The sequence below is a fragment of the Glycine max genome, chromosome 13 (genome assembly GCF_000004515.6).
Source record: "Glycine max cultivar Williams 82 chromosome 13, Glycine_max_v4.0, whole genome shotgun sequence".
NCBI lineage: Eukaryota > Viridiplantae > Streptophyta > Magnoliopsida > Fabales > Fabaceae > Glycine > Glycine max.
In genome coordinates this window covers 15,576,278-15,597,574 of record NC_038249.2, presented here as the reverse complement: position 1 = coordinate 15,597,574, position 21,297 = coordinate 15,576,278, and the positions used below count along the sequence as shown (strand labels likewise).

General features: G+C 34.8%; 1 protein-coding gene across 6 annotated transcripts in view; it reads left to right on the top strand.

Moving 5' to 3' along the window:
* The first annotated feature begins 235 nt into the window (after window positions 1-235).
* Window positions 236-21,297, top strand: part of LOC100817736 (inositol hexakisphosphate and diphosphoinositol-pentakisphosphate kinase VIP2) — a 28,539-nt gene continuing 7,477 nt past the window's right edge. For 2 of the 6 annotated variants that reach the window (XM_006593605.4, XM_006593604.4), the window contains exons 1-21: window positions 237-585; window positions 810-869; window positions 1,829-1,875; window positions 2,557-2,640; window positions 4,593-4,656; window positions 5,238-5,391; window positions 6,830-6,900; window positions 7,393-7,497; window positions 7,620-7,712; window positions 8,393-8,467; window positions 9,151-9,236; window positions 10,890-11,096; window positions 11,169-11,268; window positions 11,472-11,542; window positions 13,635-13,716; window positions 14,319-14,474; window positions 14,624-14,666; window positions 14,949-15,031; window positions 15,205-15,267; window positions 15,351-15,425; window positions 16,425-16,550. In XM_006593605.4, coding sequence (XP_006593668.1) covers window positions 535-585; window positions 810-869; window positions 1,829-1,875; window positions 2,557-2,640; window positions 4,593-4,656; window positions 5,238-5,391; window positions 6,830-6,900; window positions 7,393-7,497; window positions 7,620-7,712; window positions 8,393-8,467; window positions 9,151-9,236; window positions 10,890-11,096; window positions 11,169-11,268; window positions 11,472-11,542; window positions 13,635-13,716; window positions 14,319-14,474; window positions 14,624-14,666; window positions 14,949-15,031; window positions 15,205-15,267; window positions 15,351-15,425; window positions 16,425-16,550 — 1,896 coding nt within the window. In that variant the 5' untranslated portion in view covers window positions 237-534. Of the gene's footprint in view, window positions 586-607; window positions 728-809; window positions 870-1,828; window positions 1,876-2,556; window positions 2,641-4,592; window positions 4,657-5,237; window positions 5,392-6,829; window positions 6,925-7,392; window positions 7,498-7,619; window positions 7,713-8,392; window positions 8,468-9,150; window positions 9,237-10,889; window positions 11,097-11,168; window positions 11,269-11,471; window positions 11,543-13,634; window positions 13,717-14,318; window positions 14,475-14,623; window positions 14,667-14,948; window positions 15,032-15,204; window positions 15,268-15,350; window positions 15,426-16,424; window positions 16,551-21,297 lie in introns of those variants that run through there. The other 4 variants (XM_041008696.1, XM_041008697.1, XM_041008698.1 and 1 more) reach the window with 4 other exon arrangements.

The following is a 21,297-nucleotide window of genomic DNA, read 5'->3' as shown; positions in this document are numbered from 1 at the left end:
AAAAAAATAAGAAGATCAAAATAATCATTTTTAAAACATAGAGTAGAGAATTATTTTCCGTAATTTTTTAATAATAAAATATTTTATTTATTAGTAGGAATTTTTAATTAGTTTTCTTATGACATTCCTTGTCTAAAGGGAATACGATTCGCTACAGTTAAACAAATGTGCCAGTGGCTGTTATTCAGTGCTCACAACATTCTTTATAACATTACATTTTTCCTTTCTACTATTTTTTTTCTCTCTCTCTCTCCTCTCATAGCTTCCTTTAAGACTCAGTTTTTCGCTGTCCGAACCAATTTTCATTTATTCAAATATATAATATATATTTTCCGAGTCGCTCGCACTCTTCAGTCTTCTGTAACACTCAAACAGTTTCCGCCATTTTTCTTGGTTCTCACGTGCGCATTCTCTCTCGCGGAATGCGCCGGGATTCAGTTACAACAACGAGACCGTTTTGTTCACAATTTCTCACGTTCGCGCCATTGGTTCGGAGAAAGCGAAGCTGAAGCTGAAGCTGAATCGGTCGCAGTGATGGTGGTGGCGGAGAAGATCAAAATCGGCGTCTGCGTGATGGAAAAGAAGGTGAAATGTGACTTTGAGGTTCTCTTTCTTTACGCTTAATCGTGCTTCACCGTTGTTGTTGTTGTTGTTGTTGTTTTCGATTTTGTTGTTTTGTGCGTTTCGGTGATTCGGTACTTCGGTAAACGGAGGTATTTGCGTTGCGGTGAGTTCGAACTCGGGAGAATGCGCGTGATTCCGTGGCTCTGTTTTTCTGTTCTCATTTTTTTTTGGGTTTGATTTTGCAGGTTTTCTCGGCGCCTATGGGGCAGATTTTTGAACGGTTACTAGCGTTTGGTGAATTCGAGGTAGGTGAATGCGTTCGCGTTTTCAGTGCTATGTTTTTTTCGCTGTTGATGTGGATTTTTGGCTTGTTCATGAATCAACTGGAAATGGCAGAGTTTGGATTATTCCATTTCTTTCGTATTGCTGACGCATACTAATGAATACTTATTATATGTTTAGTTCATGATGTTTTTTTTAGTGTTTAATATCTATTCACTATTTTCATTATTAACCAATGAGAAACTGGTATGACTTTTAAGAGGAGGAGAAGATTTTGGGTTTCGGGGAATTATAGGTGGGAAACTTAATTTTTCATGTTTGGTATCCATTTTAAAGAATAATATTTTTTTAAATAATGTTTTTTGGAATATTTTTTAATTAGTTTCTTACTAAAATTTCTCAGGAGAGATATAAGAATCTTATTTTCTTGATTTTAATTTTTCTTTTACTACAGTCAAATCATCATATTATTTTTTATTAAATAATATAATATGATAAATAATTAAAATAATTGATAAAAATATGCGTAAATATTTAATTTTTAGAAAAATCATTTAAAGATTTCCAATGTCAAGATAAATTTTATTTATTCCGAGGATTCATGGTTCTTAAGAATCATAATTTATGGACATGACAAAACTTTTCCCCTGTCAAACACCCCTAAGGTAATTAAAAAAACCAATAAACTTATAATACATGTATAATAAGGTTATGTATCTATGCATAAATTATTTACTTAATTTTCTTTTTTATATATATTTCTATGAGTTTAATTTTTATGTATTGTTAGGCCAAAATATTTTTTACTGTCAATCAATAAATTGACTTTTAGGTAGTTACAAATTCAACAAATTTACTCCGTCAATGACTATTTAGTCTGTTTCTATACTTTCTGTAAAATAAATGGCAGAGCTAGTAGCTGTGTTTTTCAATTTGTTTCTTGTGTATTTTCTTCTTGGTTAATATTTTGTATTATTTGTAGGTCATACATTTTGGGGACAAAGTGATCCTTGAAGAACCGATAGAGAGGTATTATAGTCTAATTTCATGAGCTGGAAACTTGCTTGAACTCTACATTTTGGAGAGCGATATTTGTGGTTCTGTTTGAAATAAAGTTTCACGTGTTTATTCAAGTGACTGCTTTTATTATAATGCATCCAACCTAGGGAATAGGGATCAAACGGTTGTGAAGACAACATATGGGAATGAAAGCAAGGATGAACTTCTGTAATTTTTACTGAAAACATATCAATGAAAAATAAAAAGGAAAACAAATTAAACACTCCCTTAGTTTTGCAGTTTTCACCAGGAGCAAATGATGGAATTTTTTTGTGTATGTGAAAAGTTTCATTAACATGTATCAGTAAAGCATTTATTATATTGTATTGTATGTTTGTGATAACATATGCTTTTACTGGAGTTTAAGATTGCTGAAGTGTTTGACCTTTTTTTGTACAAATCCCTACATAATTTGATTTTGAAAGGAACGAAAACTCTAAAAACAACAGTGCCAACGTTGCTTTACAGCTACGGTTTAGAATTTTTTAACTCATGCATCTAAATTTACTACTTAAAAATTTCATGATTACGTGACAGCGTTAATTGTATTTACGCTACAACATTTAAGTTATACCTGAACTATTTTATTTTTGTTCACCTTGTAGATGTTAAGAGTCATGCTGTTAATGTTTAAACATTGTGTTATTTCAGCTGGCCAGTATGTGACTGTTTGATTGCTTTCTATTCCTCGGGATATCCCCTTGAAAAGGCTGAGGCATATGCTGCTTTAAGAAAGTAAGCTTGTTTATTTATCAACTTTATTTGATTTGAATGTTGTATATATGTTTTGTTACTCATCAGCCTGTATATAGTGTAAGATCGTCAAAACGTTGGATTATGAAACACTAAAATGTTCCAGAATTACTTATAGGCCCATGATCAGTTAGACAGTTACACCCATGATGGTCAAATTCTTGTATAAATATAATAGGACAATACATGTATACCAGCTTATTGACAATTATCTTCTAAAAAAACAAAAACCTTTATTTTCTGGTGTATTTAGTTTATATAACTTTTGATATGAGATTTATTTATGCTGCTTTGCTCGTGGAAATTTCAAGGAAATTTCTATTTCTGATGCTGAATTTGGGAGGTGTTATTACTCTTACATGCAAGGAACTCTGTTAATATGATGCTAGTGGTGCACAATTTTTTAGCCTGTAACTGGCTTTTTATTCTAGTGGAACCGTAATGCCTTTGTGCTAGTCTCTTTCCACATGATGTGTGGAGAATTAGGCAGCCCCATTGACCATGAAATTTTTACCTAAGTTTGGTATGAGTGTGAAAAGTCTTATTCCTGACTACCCATGCAGATTAAGGCTCCGTTCCTTTGCAGAGAAAGAGAACGGAAAAGAAAAGAAATGAACAGTAAAATGAGATGGGACCCATACTTTTACACTTTACTTTAATTCAAAACTTTCATCTTATTTCACTTTCTTTCCACTCTACTGTACGGTACCTAAGGCATGTGAAGTGTACAATTGTTAGAATCTGGTCATTCTTAAACTTTTAGGCTGCTTCTTAATCTTAAGAATAAGTAAAACTAATTGTCCCTGGAGTTAGCCTCTAACTTCTAGGAAGATTTTGAAATCTCCACAGGATATTATTGATCCACTATTGGTTTGACTTTCACCTCCTTTCTTATGGGAGGTTCCTACAATATTGAATCTAATATCATGAAGTCATCTTCTTTTCCTGGAGAAGGATATGATAGAGATCTCAATTAGCCACACTGAATCATTCTTATTTAATTGGTGTAACTGTAGAATCAGTGGCTTATTGCTCAAATTTACTGCATATATTGACTGTTGCATTGGTTTCTGTTTCTCAGTCACGGTGAAGCTCACTTAAAATATTTGCAATCACAATAATTTCTGAAAATTGATAAAGTTAGTTGTTAAAGGTAGACATTCCTAGAAAATGAGAATAAGAGTAAGATAGCTAGAGAAAACAGAGAGATAAATCTGAACTAGTAATCTGTTATTAAACTTTATCTTTGAACTGAGAACAATAACAATCTATAGTTAGACTGACTGCAGCTAACAGCATTCAGTTAGAGTGTTAGGATTCAATTGCAAATTATGAGACTTAAGTCCTACATAGGATGTATGGGATTCTTTTGTGGGTTTATAAGGCTTTGAACTCTCCAACTGCAACGACTTGCTTTTGTGGTGTGGTTTTCTCAAGGTTCTTATCAATTGGTATTAGAGTTCTTCACCATGTCTCTTAGCTACAATTGAGTAGCATGGGTGGTGCTGTTGGCATAGTTATTGTAGTGTTCACCTAGGATTAGTTAGAGGGCTAGTGCACAACTAGCCTATGTGAGTGCCGAGGCTATGGAGCGTGGTGGGATGTTAGGATCCAAATGCAAGGTATGGGACTTGAGTCTCACACTGGGAGTATGGGATTCTGGTGTAGGGTTTATAAGGCTTTGGACTCTCCAACTGCAATGCTTAGCTTTTGAGGTGCGGTTCTTCCAAGGTTCTTATCATAGAATCAGTTTTATCACTTTTATCTAATTTTAACTGAATTTAACTATGTAACTGTTGACAAAAGGACTAGACAAGCAAAAGATTAGCTACTCTAATAATATATTCCTTTTTTTATTTTTGTTGTATTTTTACTTTGAATGTTTGGATGAGAAGGTTTAGAGGTCTAAAAACTACTCATGCACTGTGATGCAGACCTTTTCTAGTAAATGAACTGGAGCCCCAATACCTTCTTCATGATAGAAGGAAAGTATATGAGGTACATGGATGGAATCAATCTCTCTCTCTTCGGGTTTTTTTTTTTCAGTTAGGTTGTGCTCTAAATTCTATGTAAAGTTCAAGTATGATGAAGCCTTGTTTTTTTAGCTTTGAATGCTTTGCAAATGTGCTGTCTGGTTATATGCTGATAACTCTGCTCCACATGCTGTATATATTAACTTTTCCTTCAAGGTTCTGGCTTAGGTTTAAAATTAAGGCCTGACCTGTTTGTCATTGTTTATTAGAAGTCTGATCTTTATATGTGGTTTTTTAGCATGAAGCCAAACCAAGAACTACAAAAACTGAAGTTTGAGTTTGTGTTAGTTCAAATGTTGCTAAGGAAGAAATAAGGGAAAAAGAAAAAAATCCCCTCATTAAAGTTATCTTGGGCTTGGGTTGATCTGTTTGTCATTTCTGTCCCTCCCCTCTTCCCCCGGGACATGCATTTAAACTTAGTGAAAGTCATATCTCTGTCTATTCTTGTTAGTTATGAATGTATGAGCAATTACAGTCAAAATGCTTTATGCTATTTCTTTTATGATATATAATATTTTTTAATAATGTTCAATTTTGGGCTTCAAGCGTCTTGAAATGTTTGGAATCCCTGTTCCAAGATATGCCCTTGTAATTAGGGATGCCCCGTACCAACAACTGGATTACTTTATCGAGGAAGAAGATTTTGTTGAGGTTCATGGCATGCGGTTTTTTAAACCATTTGTGGAGAAGCCTGTTGATGGTAAGCTTGTTTCTCGTGTGGGTGAAACTCTTTACTTTGCCACCGTTTCTTCAGATTTTTTCCCCTAAGAAGCCACTGATATATGTAATGTACAATGCATTCACTTGTTTAAAAATAAATTTTACACATTAAAGTATAAATAAAGTTTAAGTTAAAAAAAAATTACACCGTTAATTTGAAACTGAGTTTTCTTTTTCAACTACAGGTGATCCTATTCCTAATATCCTATGGAGTGGAGACACAAAATACTCACAAAATAAAAATATATTTTTTTAAATATATTACTACAAAGCCTAACGTGGACGTTGATATAGATGGAAAATTAACTAACATGCTATAACTAAGTGATATTCTAAATTTCAAGCGGAAACAATGGGGGGATAGCATTCACACGATATAGCTTACAAGTTGTGTGATGTAAATAATTGTTTACATAGTTTGCTAAATTCTAACATTTTACAGTTGTGGACTATGTATGCATTATCGTTTAACTATGTGTAATATAATGGTATTGCAAAAATAAGATGAATTACAGTCCTGTTTAAAATTGCTGGATTTCCATCTATGATCCATGACATAAATCCCATAAAATCAGGAATTTCTGCTTCTAATAAAACCTGATCCTATTTATTTGGAAATAAACTACATACAAAAATATCCTAAAATAGCACAGTTGTACCTAAGTAATTGCAATAGGATCAACTCCTTTTGTACACTCCCTCAAGTTGGGTCCTATATGTTATACAATCCCAAAACAGGTTGTCCTAAGAATCCCTGTTTTGGTGAGAATATAACAACTTGCTGTCTTGTTGGAATCTAGGTCAGTTGAACAATTCCATTGTTGACTTTTTCTAAGATAAAATGTCTATCGATTTCAATGTTTTTTGTCCTATCATGATGGACCGCATTCTTGGCTATACTGATTGTTATTTTTGATGTTTTGAAGGAGGAAGCTCCTTGTTTGGGGGCAACCCTGTGTTTGTACTCAAATCTGGACTATAAACAGATGATTTCTATAATTTATTCAGAATTCAGTGTCTTTATTTCTTAAGTCCAACAAAAAACACTTTGATTGTTGTTGGTAAAATGAAAATCTCCTATTCCTTTTCCTTGCTCTGCGTTTTACCAATTTATCATGACTTTCGGACATAAGATAATGATGAAATGCTGGTTGAATCCATTTGCATCATGTTATTTATTTGGCATACCTTAATGTTAGTGTTTACTTATTAAAGTACTTTCAATTTTGTTAGTTTTTCCATTGCAAATCAAGTTATCTAACATGATTTTCTTGTTGTATCATATATTAAATGAATGGAAGTTATATTCTCCAAGATGCCATAATTGTGCAATTATTATTGGATTATACACACACAATCACAATTGGAAATATATTTCTCAAATGTAATAATAACTGTTATTTTTGTGCCTTGTGAAGCTGATAACCACAGTATAATGATATATTATCCCAGTTCAGCAGGTGGAGGTATGAAGGAATTATTTAGGAAGGTGAGCTTTAGGCACTCTCCATAGGTAGGTGGGTCATGGGTGCAATATTGTACTATTAACATGATATGATCTAGAAGACATTCTTTTTCCAATAGACTTGTTCAAATCGTGACTACTGTTTTGGTTTGTTTACCTGCCTAAATAACTAACCCAAGGGTGAGGTTTTATTAGTTCTCATCTTTGTAATAAACATCAACCCTATTCAATTATATTTATTTTTAAATGGAAGGGTTAAATTGGTTGGGATGTGGATATGCTATCTCCAACGATAATATTGCAATACAATCTTAGAAACCATATATGGTTTGTTGTGAATATAAAATTAAACATTTCTATGCCTTCTAACTTGAGCCTTGACATAGTTTGTTTTTCAGTAACATGCATTTTTGATAATTTCTGGTTTCCCTTCCACTCTTTTATTAGTTATATTACTGATAGTCTGATGTATAATTAATCAACTTGGTATCTGTTTTGGGTATTAAATTATCTTAGGTTGGCAATAGGTCCAGTGAATTTCACCCAGAAGTGAGAAGAGTGAGGCGTGAAGGATCCTATATTTATGAGGAATTTATGCCAACTGGAGGGACAGATGTTAAGGTTTGGCTGTTTTGAGATTTATAATGCTTTCTATTTTTTTTTCTCTTAAATGTATTTGGAATGTTTGTCCATATCCTTTAGCATATTAGAATGGTCTCTTAGAATTTTCATAAATGACTTAGGTGTATACAGTAGGTCCTGAATATGCGCATGCTGAGGCAAGGAAGTCTCCTGTTGTTGATGGTGTTGTTATGAGAAATCTTGATGGGAAGGAAGTAAGTAGATTTCGTCTCTTCTCTCAGATATTCTTTCTCTGTTCTCATGATCTACATTTTGTTTGTCCTTGCCTATACATTTAGCATTACAAGATGGCCATTGCAATGATTTTGATTTTGTGTTGCTTGGTGAAGGGTTGCAAATCACTCTGAACTAACTTTTATGATATAGGAGTGATCAAACATTGTAGAGTACTAAGGTGTGGCATAAGTGAGTTGCAATCTCAGTTTGTACCATGAAAGTGTGATATAACTTTTATTCTAAATTATCTGCCTCTACCTCCTCAACCAAGCACAGACTAAACCTTCATAGATTTTCTAAATTCTTTCAGGCGCCATCTTCCTCTTGGGTCTTTTGATTCTTTCTGGTTGCCTAAATTGGTTTTTCTTTTTTGTTGGTAATTGTTAAAAAAGTTTGTTCCCTAATCATGTGAACATCTCATGGTTGTTTTAATTTTGATTGAATTAATAGAACAGTCTCTTTGCATATGCAAGGGTAAGGCTGCGTACAACATCCCTCCCCCATACCTTCGCATAGCGAAGAGCCTCTGGGCAATGGGGTACGAAGTTTTTTTAATAGAATGAACAAACATGTGCCATTGCAAAGCAGGCCAGAATTGCTTGCTTGAAACAGTAATTTAACTTCTGAATTGAAGCATGTTTATCATCTCATTTGGCAGGTTAGGTATCCAGTGTTACTGACCCCTGCTGAGAAGGAAATGGCAAGAGATGTTTGCATTGCATTCAGTCAAGCGGTATGTTGTAAGAATGTGGTAAATACACGTTAATAAAAGATAGTTTTCTAATTTTTTTTAGTGAGTTATTTTCTTCTGAAACAGGGTGTCAGACTCCTTGTTTGTTAGATTTATTTGTGTACAATTTATGAACTAATCAGTAATCCTAGTGTTGTATTGAATTGTGGTATGCTAAAACTGCTATTGTATCATGTCAATCGCCATATTCTATTCCTTTTTTCATCTATTGTAGTAGCTTTGCCTTCTGTCTGAAGTTTGTTCTTTAGCTTAGAAAATATGTTCTAAATCCTTTTGCTGATAGTTTAACCTCCCTGACAAGTCCTATCATCGAATACCTCATAATGTTTTGGAAAATGAATCTTATTATTTCAGTGGATTACATCAGAAGAAATATTGTAGCTCCAAATTTTATTTTTCCAAGGAAACCTAAGTGAGAATTTAATATTCTATTTCTTCACTTTATCTAAGTTTATAAGTCTTGGGACTGTGAAGCTGTGAGCTAACTGTTATAGTAGGTAAAATGTGGTTGTGTCAATGAAGTTTGCACAATGTTTTATGAATTTGAATTTAATCCATGTGATTCTCTCTTTAGAATATGGATTAAATGAAATCTTTCTGTGACTAAAAGAAAATAATTTGTCCGATCCTCTTCATGTGATACTATAAATTTGTGTTGCTTGCAGGTTTGTGGGTTTGATCTATTGAGAAGTCAGGGACGCTCATATGTTTGTGATGTGAATGGATGGAGCTTTGTTAAAAATTCATACAAGTAAATTTTGTAATTAGATTTTTTTGGCATTGCTGTTTTAATAGAGTTTGATATTGAGAGAGAGAGAGAGTTTGAAAATGAAGAAGATATTATTATTCAACCCCAGTGTTGAATGATTACCAGCTCTGTTTACATAGAACCTTACTAATATAACAGATCTAACTAAACAACTAACTAACTGTAGTTAGTTAGTTAATACAGTTGTCTACAGCCGTTATAACAGCTGTCAACAGTTAGCCTAAAGAAAAATAAACCCATCACAGTAGGTATACTATAATATGTTTTGATATCGGCAGCATGGTTCAAAATACTTTAATAGTTATATAAACAGAAAATCATAGTCTCGGTTCTCCCCAATTAGATGTATATTTGATTTGGGAATATTATAATTGTTCCCATATATCCTTAGTAAATATTGGAAAGGATATAGACTCCAATGCTTGAAAAAATTATAAATGCTACACTGAATGATTAGTGAGAACTTCTATCGTCATAACCAATGTGAATAGGGTGTTAAATTTTGACTCCATCCAATAAACCCCCTATTTGCTAAAAGAAACATTTCTAATAGTTGCCATTGGGATTAATATGCATATATAGTTGATATCTGGAAACGAATGTTGCAAATTAGTACTCTAATCTTGTTTTTTCGGCAATCACTTCTCAAATGCTGAATTGTAGGCTGGAGATTGTCCATCATTTGTAATATATTTTCTAACAAATAATAGTTTGATCTAAAGAATGCATATATGGTCATTTTACAGAACATGTATAGCATAACACTCAGTGAAATAAGGAAAGAAAATGAAATGGAAACATTCCAAATGTTAAAGCATTATTGAGCTATCCCTCCTTGGAAGGTGATTTTCAAGCTATCACTAAAGCTTGTGGCATGCCCTGGCTTCTCAATGGGCTAAAATTTTGTCAAACCAAAGTTAAATCCAAGGGAAGAGAATATGAAGAGGTATCTGGGTGACAGAACCTTTAAGTCTCTTCGTCTCTTATACACTCTGCTTACAAATCTCGGACTCACGCTTTATGTTACCCCATAATTATTACATATATGATGTAGATTTTGGGTGAGTTTGTTTAAACATATATCTTGAAAAAAACACTTTTTTTAATAAAATAAGTAACTTTCTGTTTTCTTAGTGTGTTCGTCTAAAAGCTATTTCTGTTTAAGAAAAATTATTTTCTGCTTATTTTGAGAAGCAAATCCTATCTTATTAAAAAGTGTTTTTTTAAAAAGCGCTTATTTTAAAATTATTTTTTTAAAGTTTAAACAAACCAGTCCATTCTATCTAAGCTACATTTTTATTATGTACTTTCCTTTTGTGTCATAGTCATTACTAAGTGATGAAAGTTGGTTCTAGGAAACTTAATTCCCCTTTTCAATTTCACCAAAAAAAAATTAATTCCCCTTTTCAATGTGTACTGTGACAGATTAGAAATTTGGAACTCTTATAAAAATGTTGTCACACTGCAAAGAAAAAAAAAACTTGTTTCATAGAAATTTTTCTTGTGCTGATGATTAGAAATAAACTCTTATACAAACTATATTTTCTGCAAATATTTTATTTTATACTAATAAATACTATACGTTGTTCCTCAACTTTTTGTGCTGGTGAAAATCACATTCTGTTGCTACTGAAGGTATTATGATGATTCTGCCTGTGTTCTGCGGAAGATGTTGTTAGATGCAAAAGCACCTCATCTTTCTTCAGCAATTCCGCCAACTTTACCATGGAAAGTAAATGAACTAGTCCAACCTTCTGAGCCACTAACTCGTCAGGGTAGTGGTATTAATGGCAGTTTTGGAGATTCTGAGGAACTGCGTTGTGTAATTGCTGTTATTCGTCAGTATGTTCTATTCCCTTTTTTTATTTGGTTAGTTAAATGTGTTGTTTCCTATATACTCTTCTCTTTTGGCAGTGGTGATAGAACTCCAAAACAGAAGGTGAAGCTAAAGATTACTGAGGAAAAGCTGCTGAACTTAATGTTGAAATACAATGGTGGCCGGCCTAGATCTGAGGTAATACTATTTTGTGGTCCTTCAGTAATGAATATTAAAAATTTTATTTGAATTGCTGAATTTTTAATCGTCTGTGTGGTTGATCTATTGGTCTTATATTTACAGACAAAACTTAAAAGTCCTTCAGTAGTGTTTATTAATTTTTATTTGAGCTACTGAAATCTTAATCTTCTGTGATTGATCTATTGATCTTATGTTTGCAGACAAAACTTAAAAGTGCTGTTCAGCTGCAAGATCTGTTAGATGCCACACGGATGCTGGTGCCTCGCACTAGGTAGGTCACCTGCATAAATATTGATCGCATTAGTGTCTCACGCAACTCATTGCCAATTTTACACCCAATATTAATGAAATCTCAAAAATTGTGATTGGTCTGATACATTCTTAAAACCTTTTATCTTGATAGTTTCTTTGCTTTAAACTAGAACATGGTTTGACCAACTTTCTATTTTCACATGAATGTTATTATGCAAACTTTTAACCAATGAAATTGTAAGAGAAATATTTTTATTTTTCTTTTCTCTTTCTCTTAAAATAAAGAATTTTATAATTTTTATTATAAAAGAGGAGAAACAGAGATAGCAGTCAAGATATTCTCTTAAAAGGAGACATGAAGTGAAGAATATCAAATTGAAAAGCACGTTATTAAAGCTAAGCTTGCCAATCATGCTACAGGAGAGAATCATTTGAGTATCCTATTGGCTAACACCATAAAAGTGCTAAAGTCAATTTCATCCCATTGAAGAGGCATAACAGGTATAGGGCTTAGAGCCAATAATTGTACATGGGAAATCTTCTTCCTTTAGGAAGATTTCCTCTTGTGAAGCTAAATACAATTTTTTAAAAAATTCTTAATATCCTTTGAATCCATAGAACAATGATGTGTAAAATATGTTTGTACAAAAGCAAGTGTATCCTACGTAGTATTATCGTGGACTCGAAAGTTTGAATATCGTACCCTAAAGATCAATTGTGTTCCTAAATAATTCAATTTGTATAAACTAAATAATTTTGGCGTTTTATCATGTGTTTTAGATTGTTTCACCAATTGTGTCAAATAAATGTAAATTAAGCTAAGCAAACAGTTTTAGAGAAAGAAATGTATGAACGAAGACAAGCCCAGATTATGAGTTTCTATGTACCCGTTTTTTCCTAATTCCTATTATAATTAAGAACCCTTAGTTATCAATTAATTGCCTAATACCTTTTAATTTAATTGTCAGCCCCGTCTGAAAATACTCTTTCCCCCTAACTTAATCCTCAATTGGTCATTTGGGATTTAATTTAGGGTTAAGGATGAATTACCAAGAGGTTTATAAAAGGGAATTCATGCCACCAGTTTGGTCATGTAAGTTTTATGAACCCTATCATTCTACAGGTCAGTTAAAAATGAGTAGATGACCACTACCATGCAATTAACTATGAATTAGAGTGATGAATTCCAATATAACAGGGAAAACAGTAGAACAACACAATCAAATGAATAACATCAAAGAACGATATTAAAATAAGGAACTATAGCACATGGGTACAGCTACATCATAATCCCAGTTTGTTCTATGGGTTTAGCCAATTATGGTTACAATATAGCCAAACAACATACACAATTGCATTGAGAATAAAAGAGATCGAAAACCTTACAGATTAAGACCCCAATTATCCCCGGTGTAGCTCTCTCTCTCTTAAAAATTCTTGTTGGGCAAAATTTGAATAAAAACTGACCTAAAAAGCCTCCAGTTTTCTGTTTTTACTAAGGAAAATAAAACTGCAATGTGGAAGTTAGCACGGGCTGTGCTGAGTTAGCATGGTTCATGCTAGGTCAACATGGCCTTCTACGAGAATTGGTGACGCTGATTTCAAATATTGGCTCTTGAGCAGCACAGGCCATGTGCAGATACATGACGCTGATTGCAAGAATTTTGAGAAATCAGCATGGTCTATCTTCTTTCTTTCATTCAGATCCAAGCTCAGAGTAGTTGAAAGACATTCTTCCAACCCCTTATGAGCTTGAGGGGGGTATAAGAGTATACATTACTCACAATGTAACTTTTGCTTCTAATAGTTAACTGATAGACTAACTACTGTAGTTAGTAGTTAGTCTGTTATCAGTTAGTAGTTTAGACTGTTAGTGTATGACAGTTAGTACAACTATATAAACAGACTCATAATTACATTACACTTGTGTTGAATAATATTCACATTCCTCAATCTTATCTCTTCTCTTCTCTCTCAAATTCTCTCAACCTCTATTACATGTATACTTTGCCATTTCTACGTACTAGTAATAGTTGCCACCAGTTTTTTAGTCTATATATGTATATGCTAATCCAGAGTTTTGAATTAACTTTATCTTTGTATATATTTAGACCAGATCGAGAAAGCGATAGTGAGGCTGAAGATGTTGAGCATGCTGAAAAGCTTCGTCAAGTTAAAGCAGTTCTTGAGGAGGTTATTAATTCTCTTGACACTGTTTTTTCTATGATATGAATATGTTTTGTATTATGAACCTACTAGTAATTGAAATTTGAAAATTAAATTTCCTTGTATCATAAATTTAATTTTTCTTATAACTTCTCTGCATTAACTTAAATCCTTTGGTTGGGTTACTTTTTAGATGTTAAATGAAATTTCAGTTCTATATTAGCTGTCAGGTACAGCTCTACTTGGAAAACTTTTCTAATTCATAGTCATTTTGGAGATTGGGACACATGCTCTTATGAGTGAATAATTTTTTTTTCCATAATATTGATTAAGCTATATGGCTGATGCAATGCCTTCCTACATGGCTGAAGCCCATGACTTGTTGAGATTAGGCAAGAATAAGAAAAACTGGAAACACTTTCCTACCTGGGATTTCAATCATCAAAAATGAAATTAATGATGTTTCTCTGATGTGCATAATACAGAATATTGTCTGTCAGCTGAGACATGCCAATTCATACTGATACGCTTGAGTGTCCTTTTAAAGCCTGTAAAATTGCTATTTTTACATCTTTTTTAACCAAAGTCTTAAATTGTTTCATTTCTTTTCCTTTTCTTCACATTATCAGGGAGGACATTTCTCTGGCATCTATAGGAAAGTTCAACTAAAGCCACTAAAGTGGGTCAAAGTGACAAAAGGCAATGGTGAAGTTGAAGAACAACCTGTTGAAGCTCTTATGGTTCTTAAATATGGTGGTGTTCTTACACATGCTGGCAGAAAGCAGGTTCTGATTAACAGACATATAAGATACAAATGTTTCTGCGCAGTTTGACACTGAATTTTATTATACTGCTATTATTGTTGAGAATAAAAAATAATTTTTCATTTAAAAGCTTCTTTCCTAGTTGTATGAATTACTTTCTCCTTTTGCAGGCAGAAGAACTGGGAAGATATTTTCGGAATAAAATGTATCCAGGTAAAATTCAAATAGCTTTTCTTCAAGCAAATGACATAAATAGTTGAAATATGAGGAATATGGTTGATATTTAGACTGTACAGTGATTCCTTTTTTTTTACGAAATTACATCAAGTAATTGACTAAAAATAAGGAAATTGGTCATCCTAGTACTTATTTGTGTTTTAGTCTGTGTAAAATATGTTTCATACAGGATCATGCATTCTTATTACATGTAACATCAACTTGACAGTGTCTTGTAGTATGTATAAAGGCAAATTTTTGTGTGGTTTAAAATTGCAGGAGAAGGTACAGGGCTTCTTCGCCTCCATAGTACATACCGTCATGATCTCAAGATTTACAGCTCTGATGAGGGTCGTGTGCAGGTATGGCCTAAAGTTGTGCTCACCTTAATCATAAGAAGGCTAAGTGGTTTTCATTATTGGTTGCTACATTTTTATACATTTTGGAAGTGTTTGATGTCTAGGCATTGTTTATAAGCCTAATTTGTCCTTTGGCATCATATGTGAGCCATTTTTTCATGACCCATATTAAACAGATGTCTGCAGCTGCTTTTGCCAAAGGTCTTCTTGACCTAGAGGGGCAGCTAACTCCAATCCTGGTTTGTGGTCTTTCCCCTGAAAAAAATATTTGGTCTGTTTTTTTATCGAATATGTTTGACTGATTTGGTTATCTTTTTTGAAGGTTTCCCTTGTTAGCAAGGACTACTCCATGTTGGATGGGCTTGAAAATGCAAGTTCTGAAATGAAAGAAGCCAAGGTTTGTACTTTGTAATCTCTCTGGATATTTATATTGCCTTCTATATTATAGGCATTTCAATAGTGGTGAAAGTGGATTGTGGTTGGAAAAATATAGAGGTTTATTGCTCAACATTTAAGAGATGGATGGATATTGGAAGCAATACTTGTTTTTCGTTTTGTTTCTCTATCATTTACTGCATTGAATCCCACAACCAACAGAATTCATTAACAAATTTGGACTAGGTTTATCATTTTTGTGGTCTTGAGGAGCTAAATAATAGCCGCTGGTGATGGGTGAATCTAAATGGCATGCCTCACCTTTACTGGAGAGTAACCGTTTAGTCAAATTTGATCAATAATTTTGCTCATGATTCTTTTGCAAATTCATAAAATTATTTTTCGAGTAAGAGTTGGAGAACTTGTTACCAGACTTTGTAATTTCATCTAATATTTTATATGTTTCATTTATGTTTAATTGCTTAACATGAAAATTATTTTACTATTTAGTCTTTTTGAGGCATAAGAAACAAGATGTCATTAATATTACATAGTTTGGAATGTTGAGAATAAAATAGTTATAATAATTATGCTAAAGAATTAGGGATAAATCCTAAAATTTATCAACAATCAAGAGAAAAAAAATAGAAATAGGAGTTCTGCAAGGCTATGTATGGGAGGGAACCTCTGATGAAAACATTTAGCATTATGAGACCACAAGGTCCACAACTCTGTAAAGATGACAAAATTTGAAAGAAATTTTAATATCTTTTTATTTTATGCCAAGTGTCTAAAATTTATTGTTTGACATATATAACACTGTATAAAAACATTGGATCTTTGTCTCAAGTTGTTTACTGGAAAATTAACTAGAGAAGGGGCCAATCTGCAAGTGACAAAATGACAAGTCCAAATTTCTAATAACTGATGCTTAGTGCTTAAGCACTTCACGGTTCATACACTTTAGTAAGATTTGGGGATGTCACTAGAATGTTAATATACCTTTTATCTTATTTTGTAGGCTTGGTTGAATGAAATTATTACATCTAATGCAAATACAGTTGATAGCAATGGATCACCTGAATTTCCTTGGATGGTTGATGGAGCAGGATTGCCACCCAATGCATCAGAATTACTTGCCAATTTGGTAATGTTTTGTAAATGTTGCTCTCAAGCATAGTTCCTTAAACCACTTTCCTCATAATTTGGAGGGAAGGATAAAATTAGGGGAACAATCCGGTTCTCTGAATATTGAGATGGAAGAAATGATTATTTCTCCCACTAATATTCACATAGTTATGTACATTTATATACAAGTAAAGTCTGAGTAAAATGACATAAAGATATCTGTCAGAAAGTGTGCGTGCAAAAAAGAAGCCATTGAATTAACCTATGTTCCTTCCGTCCTTGGGTGTTGTCCAGTGGTTTGGCCACCGACGGAGTGGATCTTTGCTCTCTACAAACGCTAGGGTTCCTTCTTCGATCCTTGGGAGTTCTGACTGTCTCGGTCTCCAAAACATTTCCTTATTTTTTCCAATCGCGTGCCCTATCACTTTTTCTCATCTTGGGCTATGAAGTAGTTCGTTACTACTTGCAATAGCCAGCTTGAACTGTTCCCGATGAGGAAGAACAAGAGTCGTCAATCGCACTCAGCTGCAAAGCAAATTATGGTGAAGGGTATTACCTCAGGGTCAGGTAAATCCCAAACATCTGCTACTTCTGGTCTGGCTGGTTGCTTGGATGTTGTCCAAGCAAATCAGAATGCACAGGATAATCTTGTAGGCAAGGTGCTGGTAAAAAAAGCAGAGACAAGTTCTGCAAAAACTGATGATGTCGCACACCAAGTGTTTGATAATTTGTCGGAATGCAGGGCTGAATCTGAATCTTCCCCAGAGGTTTCTTGCACCTTAGGGGACAATGATTCAACTACTGATGATGATTCATCTCACTCCTATGGCTCTAAGTCATCACCGCAGCTAGACGACAATAAGGCTTCCACTCCTTGAGTCAATCTGTTCAAAGATAACAGAAACCCTTCCAAAGATTTTGGAATGAAGTTCTCCCTTCCACCCTCTGATGATGAAGTGTTGTTGGAAGAAACTGATTTACAACCCTTGGAAGAGGCTTGGGGACATAGCCTTAATGGCTATGTGGCTGATTGCTTCCCAGGAAAGAAAGCTCTGCTGGATTGTTGCCAAAAATGGGGAGTCAAGTTTTCATTCTCAGTTCATGAAAGTGGTTGGCTGGTGTTTAAATTTGAGTCTGAGGACGATTTGAACTAAGTCCTCTCTGCAGGCCCTTACTTCATATTTCAAAAACCCTTACTGTTGAAGGTTATGCCAGCCTTCTTTGACTTTGGCAATGAGGAGCTCAACAAGATCCCTGTTTGGGTTAAACTCAGAAATCTTCCTCTGAGCTTTGAAATCCTCAAGCCTTAGGGAAAATCCTGTCCAAGATTGGTTCGCCCATTCGATCTGACCATCTTACTGCTTCTAAGGGGTCTATTTCTTTTGTTAGAGCTTTAGTTGAGGTTGATGCTTCTTTGGAGCTCATCGATGAAGTGCGATTTAGACTTCCTACAGGGAATACTTTTGTACAAAAGATTGAGTATGAAAATAGACCTTCTTTTTGCACTCACTGCAAGATGATTAGGCACCGCCTCACTAATTGTAAAACTGTCACTGCGAATAAGTCTGCTCTCATCACAACCTCCCCCACCTTGGATCAGCCACAAGTGGGTGATTCAGCAATGCCCCCACATACCAATACAGCAGGCCCCTCTGATAATCCAAAGACTGTTCAGACTAATTTGTCTGTCCCTCTTCACACACAGAAAATATGTTCTGGTTGCAAATCATGTTCCTATCCTTCATAATTCTTCTGACCTCAAAGAAACAGGGAACACTGAGTTTGGTGATCCTATAGAAGAGGGGTTTGTTCAGGTGAAAACAAAACACCAGAAAAATGGTAAAAAAGTGCAACTCATAAAGACAACCCGTACTGAGGATATGCACGCTGATGTCCAAAGAGGAAGAAATCATAAAGCTGTAACTAGGGTCAGGGAGGCTTCCTTCTGTCCAAATCTATGATCATTGCCTCTTGGAACATCAGAGGCTTTAATTTGCCTCTGAAGCATCATGCTAACGTCATGGTTGTGTTGGAAACTAAGTTGAATAAGGTCAATTGAGGAAATCATGAGAAGAAAGTTTGGTGACTGGCACTTCATCCATAATTTCACTTCTCATAATGTTGGCAGAATTCTTATCCTCTAGAAGCAGGATAAGATCCATCTTTCTGTTTTGGAGTCAAATGCCCAATTGATTCATTGTGCTATTGATTGTAAAACCACTGCCAAGCGCTTTCAAGTTTCATTCATCTACGGTCTTCACTCCATTGTGGTAAGATCTCTTTGGATAAATCTAAATAGTACCAATGCTAATATGAATTGTCCCTGGCTCCTCATTGGTGACTTCAACTCCATTCTGTCTCTCACCGACCGTTTCAATAAAGCTGAGCCCAATGCTTATGAGTTGCAAGATTTTGTTGATTGTTGTTCTGACCTGGGGTTGGGGAGCATCAACTCTCATGACCCCTTGTACACGTGGACTAATGGCAGGGTGTGGAGCAAACTGGACAGAGCTTTATGTAATTAGGTATGGTTCAATTCCTTTGGAAATTTTGCTTATGAAGTTATGGAGTTTATTTCTATTTCAGACCATACTCCTCTAGTTGTCACCACTGAGTTGGTAGTGCCTAGAGATAATTCTCCATTTAAATTCAACAATGCTATTGTGGATCATCCAAATTTCTCAAGAATTGTTGCAGATGGCTGGAAGCAAAATATTCATGGCTGTAGCATGTTCAAGGTCTGTAAGAAATTGAAAGCTCTTAAAGCTCCCTTGAAGAATGTTTTTAAGCAGGAGTTCAGCAACATCTCCAACTGAGTGGAGTTAGCTGAGGCTGAATATAACAGTGTGTTTAATTCTCTAAAGCAAAATCCTCAGGACCATTCCCTTCTTGCTCTAGCAAATCACACTAGAGGACAGACCATTATGCTTAGAAAAGCGGAGTCTATGAAGTTCGCTTAGCTCATCAAAAACAGATATCTCCTGCAAGCTGATAAATGCTCCAAATTTTTTCATGCTTTAATCAAGCGCAACAGACACAGCCGGTTTATTGCTGTCATAAGGCTAGAGGATGGGCATAACACTTCCTCCCAAGATAAAATTGCCCTTGCTTTTGTGAATCACTTTACGAATTTGTTTAGTGCTCATGAGTTGACCCAAACTCCTTCCATTTCGATCTGCAACAGGGATCCTAAGGTTCCCACCGATTGCTTTGTGGCCTTACTTTGCCCTACTTCTAAGCAAGAGGTTTGGAATGTTATTTTTGTGATGGATAACAATAAAGCTCCAGGGTCAGATGGTTTCAATGCTTTATTCTTCAAGAAGGCTTTGAATATCATTGGTGATGATATCTTTGAGGCGATTAATGAATTCTTTACAACTGGAAAAATTTTAAAGCAGATTAACCATGCTATTATTTCGCTTATTCCTAAGCATCATCAGGCCTCCCAGGTTAATCATTTTAGACCCATATCTTGCTGTAATTTGTTATACAAGATTGTGTCTAAAATTTTATCAAACTGCATAGCCCCAGTGCTTGAGACTATTATTGGGGAAACTCAAACTGCCTTCATTAAGAACAGAAAGATGACGGACAACATCTTCCTAGTTCAAGAGATTTTGCGCAAATATGCACGGAAAAGATCCTCTCCGAGATGCCTCCTGAAAATTGACTTGCATAAAGCTTATGATTCCATTTCCTGGAAATTCTTGGATTGGATACTTAAGTCCATTGGCTTCCCAGTCCAGTTCTGTACTTGGATCATGGAATGTGTTTTTTCCACTTCCTTTAGTGTGGCAGTCAATGGATCCATTTATGGCCACTTCAAAGGGCAGCGGGGTCTTAGACAAGGGGATCATTTCTCCCCTTATCTGTTTGTGCTTTGTTTGGAGTTCTTTTCCAGAGATATAAGCAGCCTCAAGGATGATGCCAATTTTAAATTTCATCTCAACTGTGCAGGTATTCAGCTATCTCATTTGGTTTTTGCAAATGATATTATGCTTCTATCTAGAGGAGATATCCCTTCTGTATCAACTATGTTTGCCAAGCTTCAGTACTTCTGTAGGGTTTCAGGGCTTTCCATCAGCTGTGATAAATCTGCCATATACTCAGTCGGTATTAGGCCTCATAAGCTTTCTCATACTCAACAGCTTACTGGATTTAGCTTGGGTGGCTTCCCTTTTAGATACTTGGGTGTTCCCTTTTTATCATCTAGATTAAATGTATGCCACTATGCTCCCTTACTTTTCAAGATTACTGGCCTGATTCAGGGATGGAGCAGGAAGTCTTTATCTTATGCAGGTAAGCTGGAGTTGATCAGAGCAGTTATTCAAGGAATTGTGAATTTCTGAATGGGGATTTTTCCTTTGCCTTAATCTGTTCTGGACCGGATCAACGCTTCATGTCGTAATTTTCTGTGGGGTAAAGCGGATATTGGCAAAAACAAGTCCTTGGTTGCTTGGTCAGTAGTTTGTTATCCGAAAAAAGAAGGGGGTTTAGGCCTTTTTAATCTCAAGGACTGGAACTTTGTGCTTCTTTCCCGTATCCTGTGGGACTTTCATTGTAAAAAAGATTCTCTATGGGTTCGATGGGTTCACCATTACTATTTCAGAGGGAGCGATGTATGGAATTACAATACTTCTTCATCAGATTCAGTTTTGATAAAAAAAAATCATTCAAATAAGGGACTTTATTATCTCCAAAGAGCTAAGTATGGAAGAGGTCAAAAAGAGGATTCAATCTTGGAGCACCAATGAACAATTGCTTGT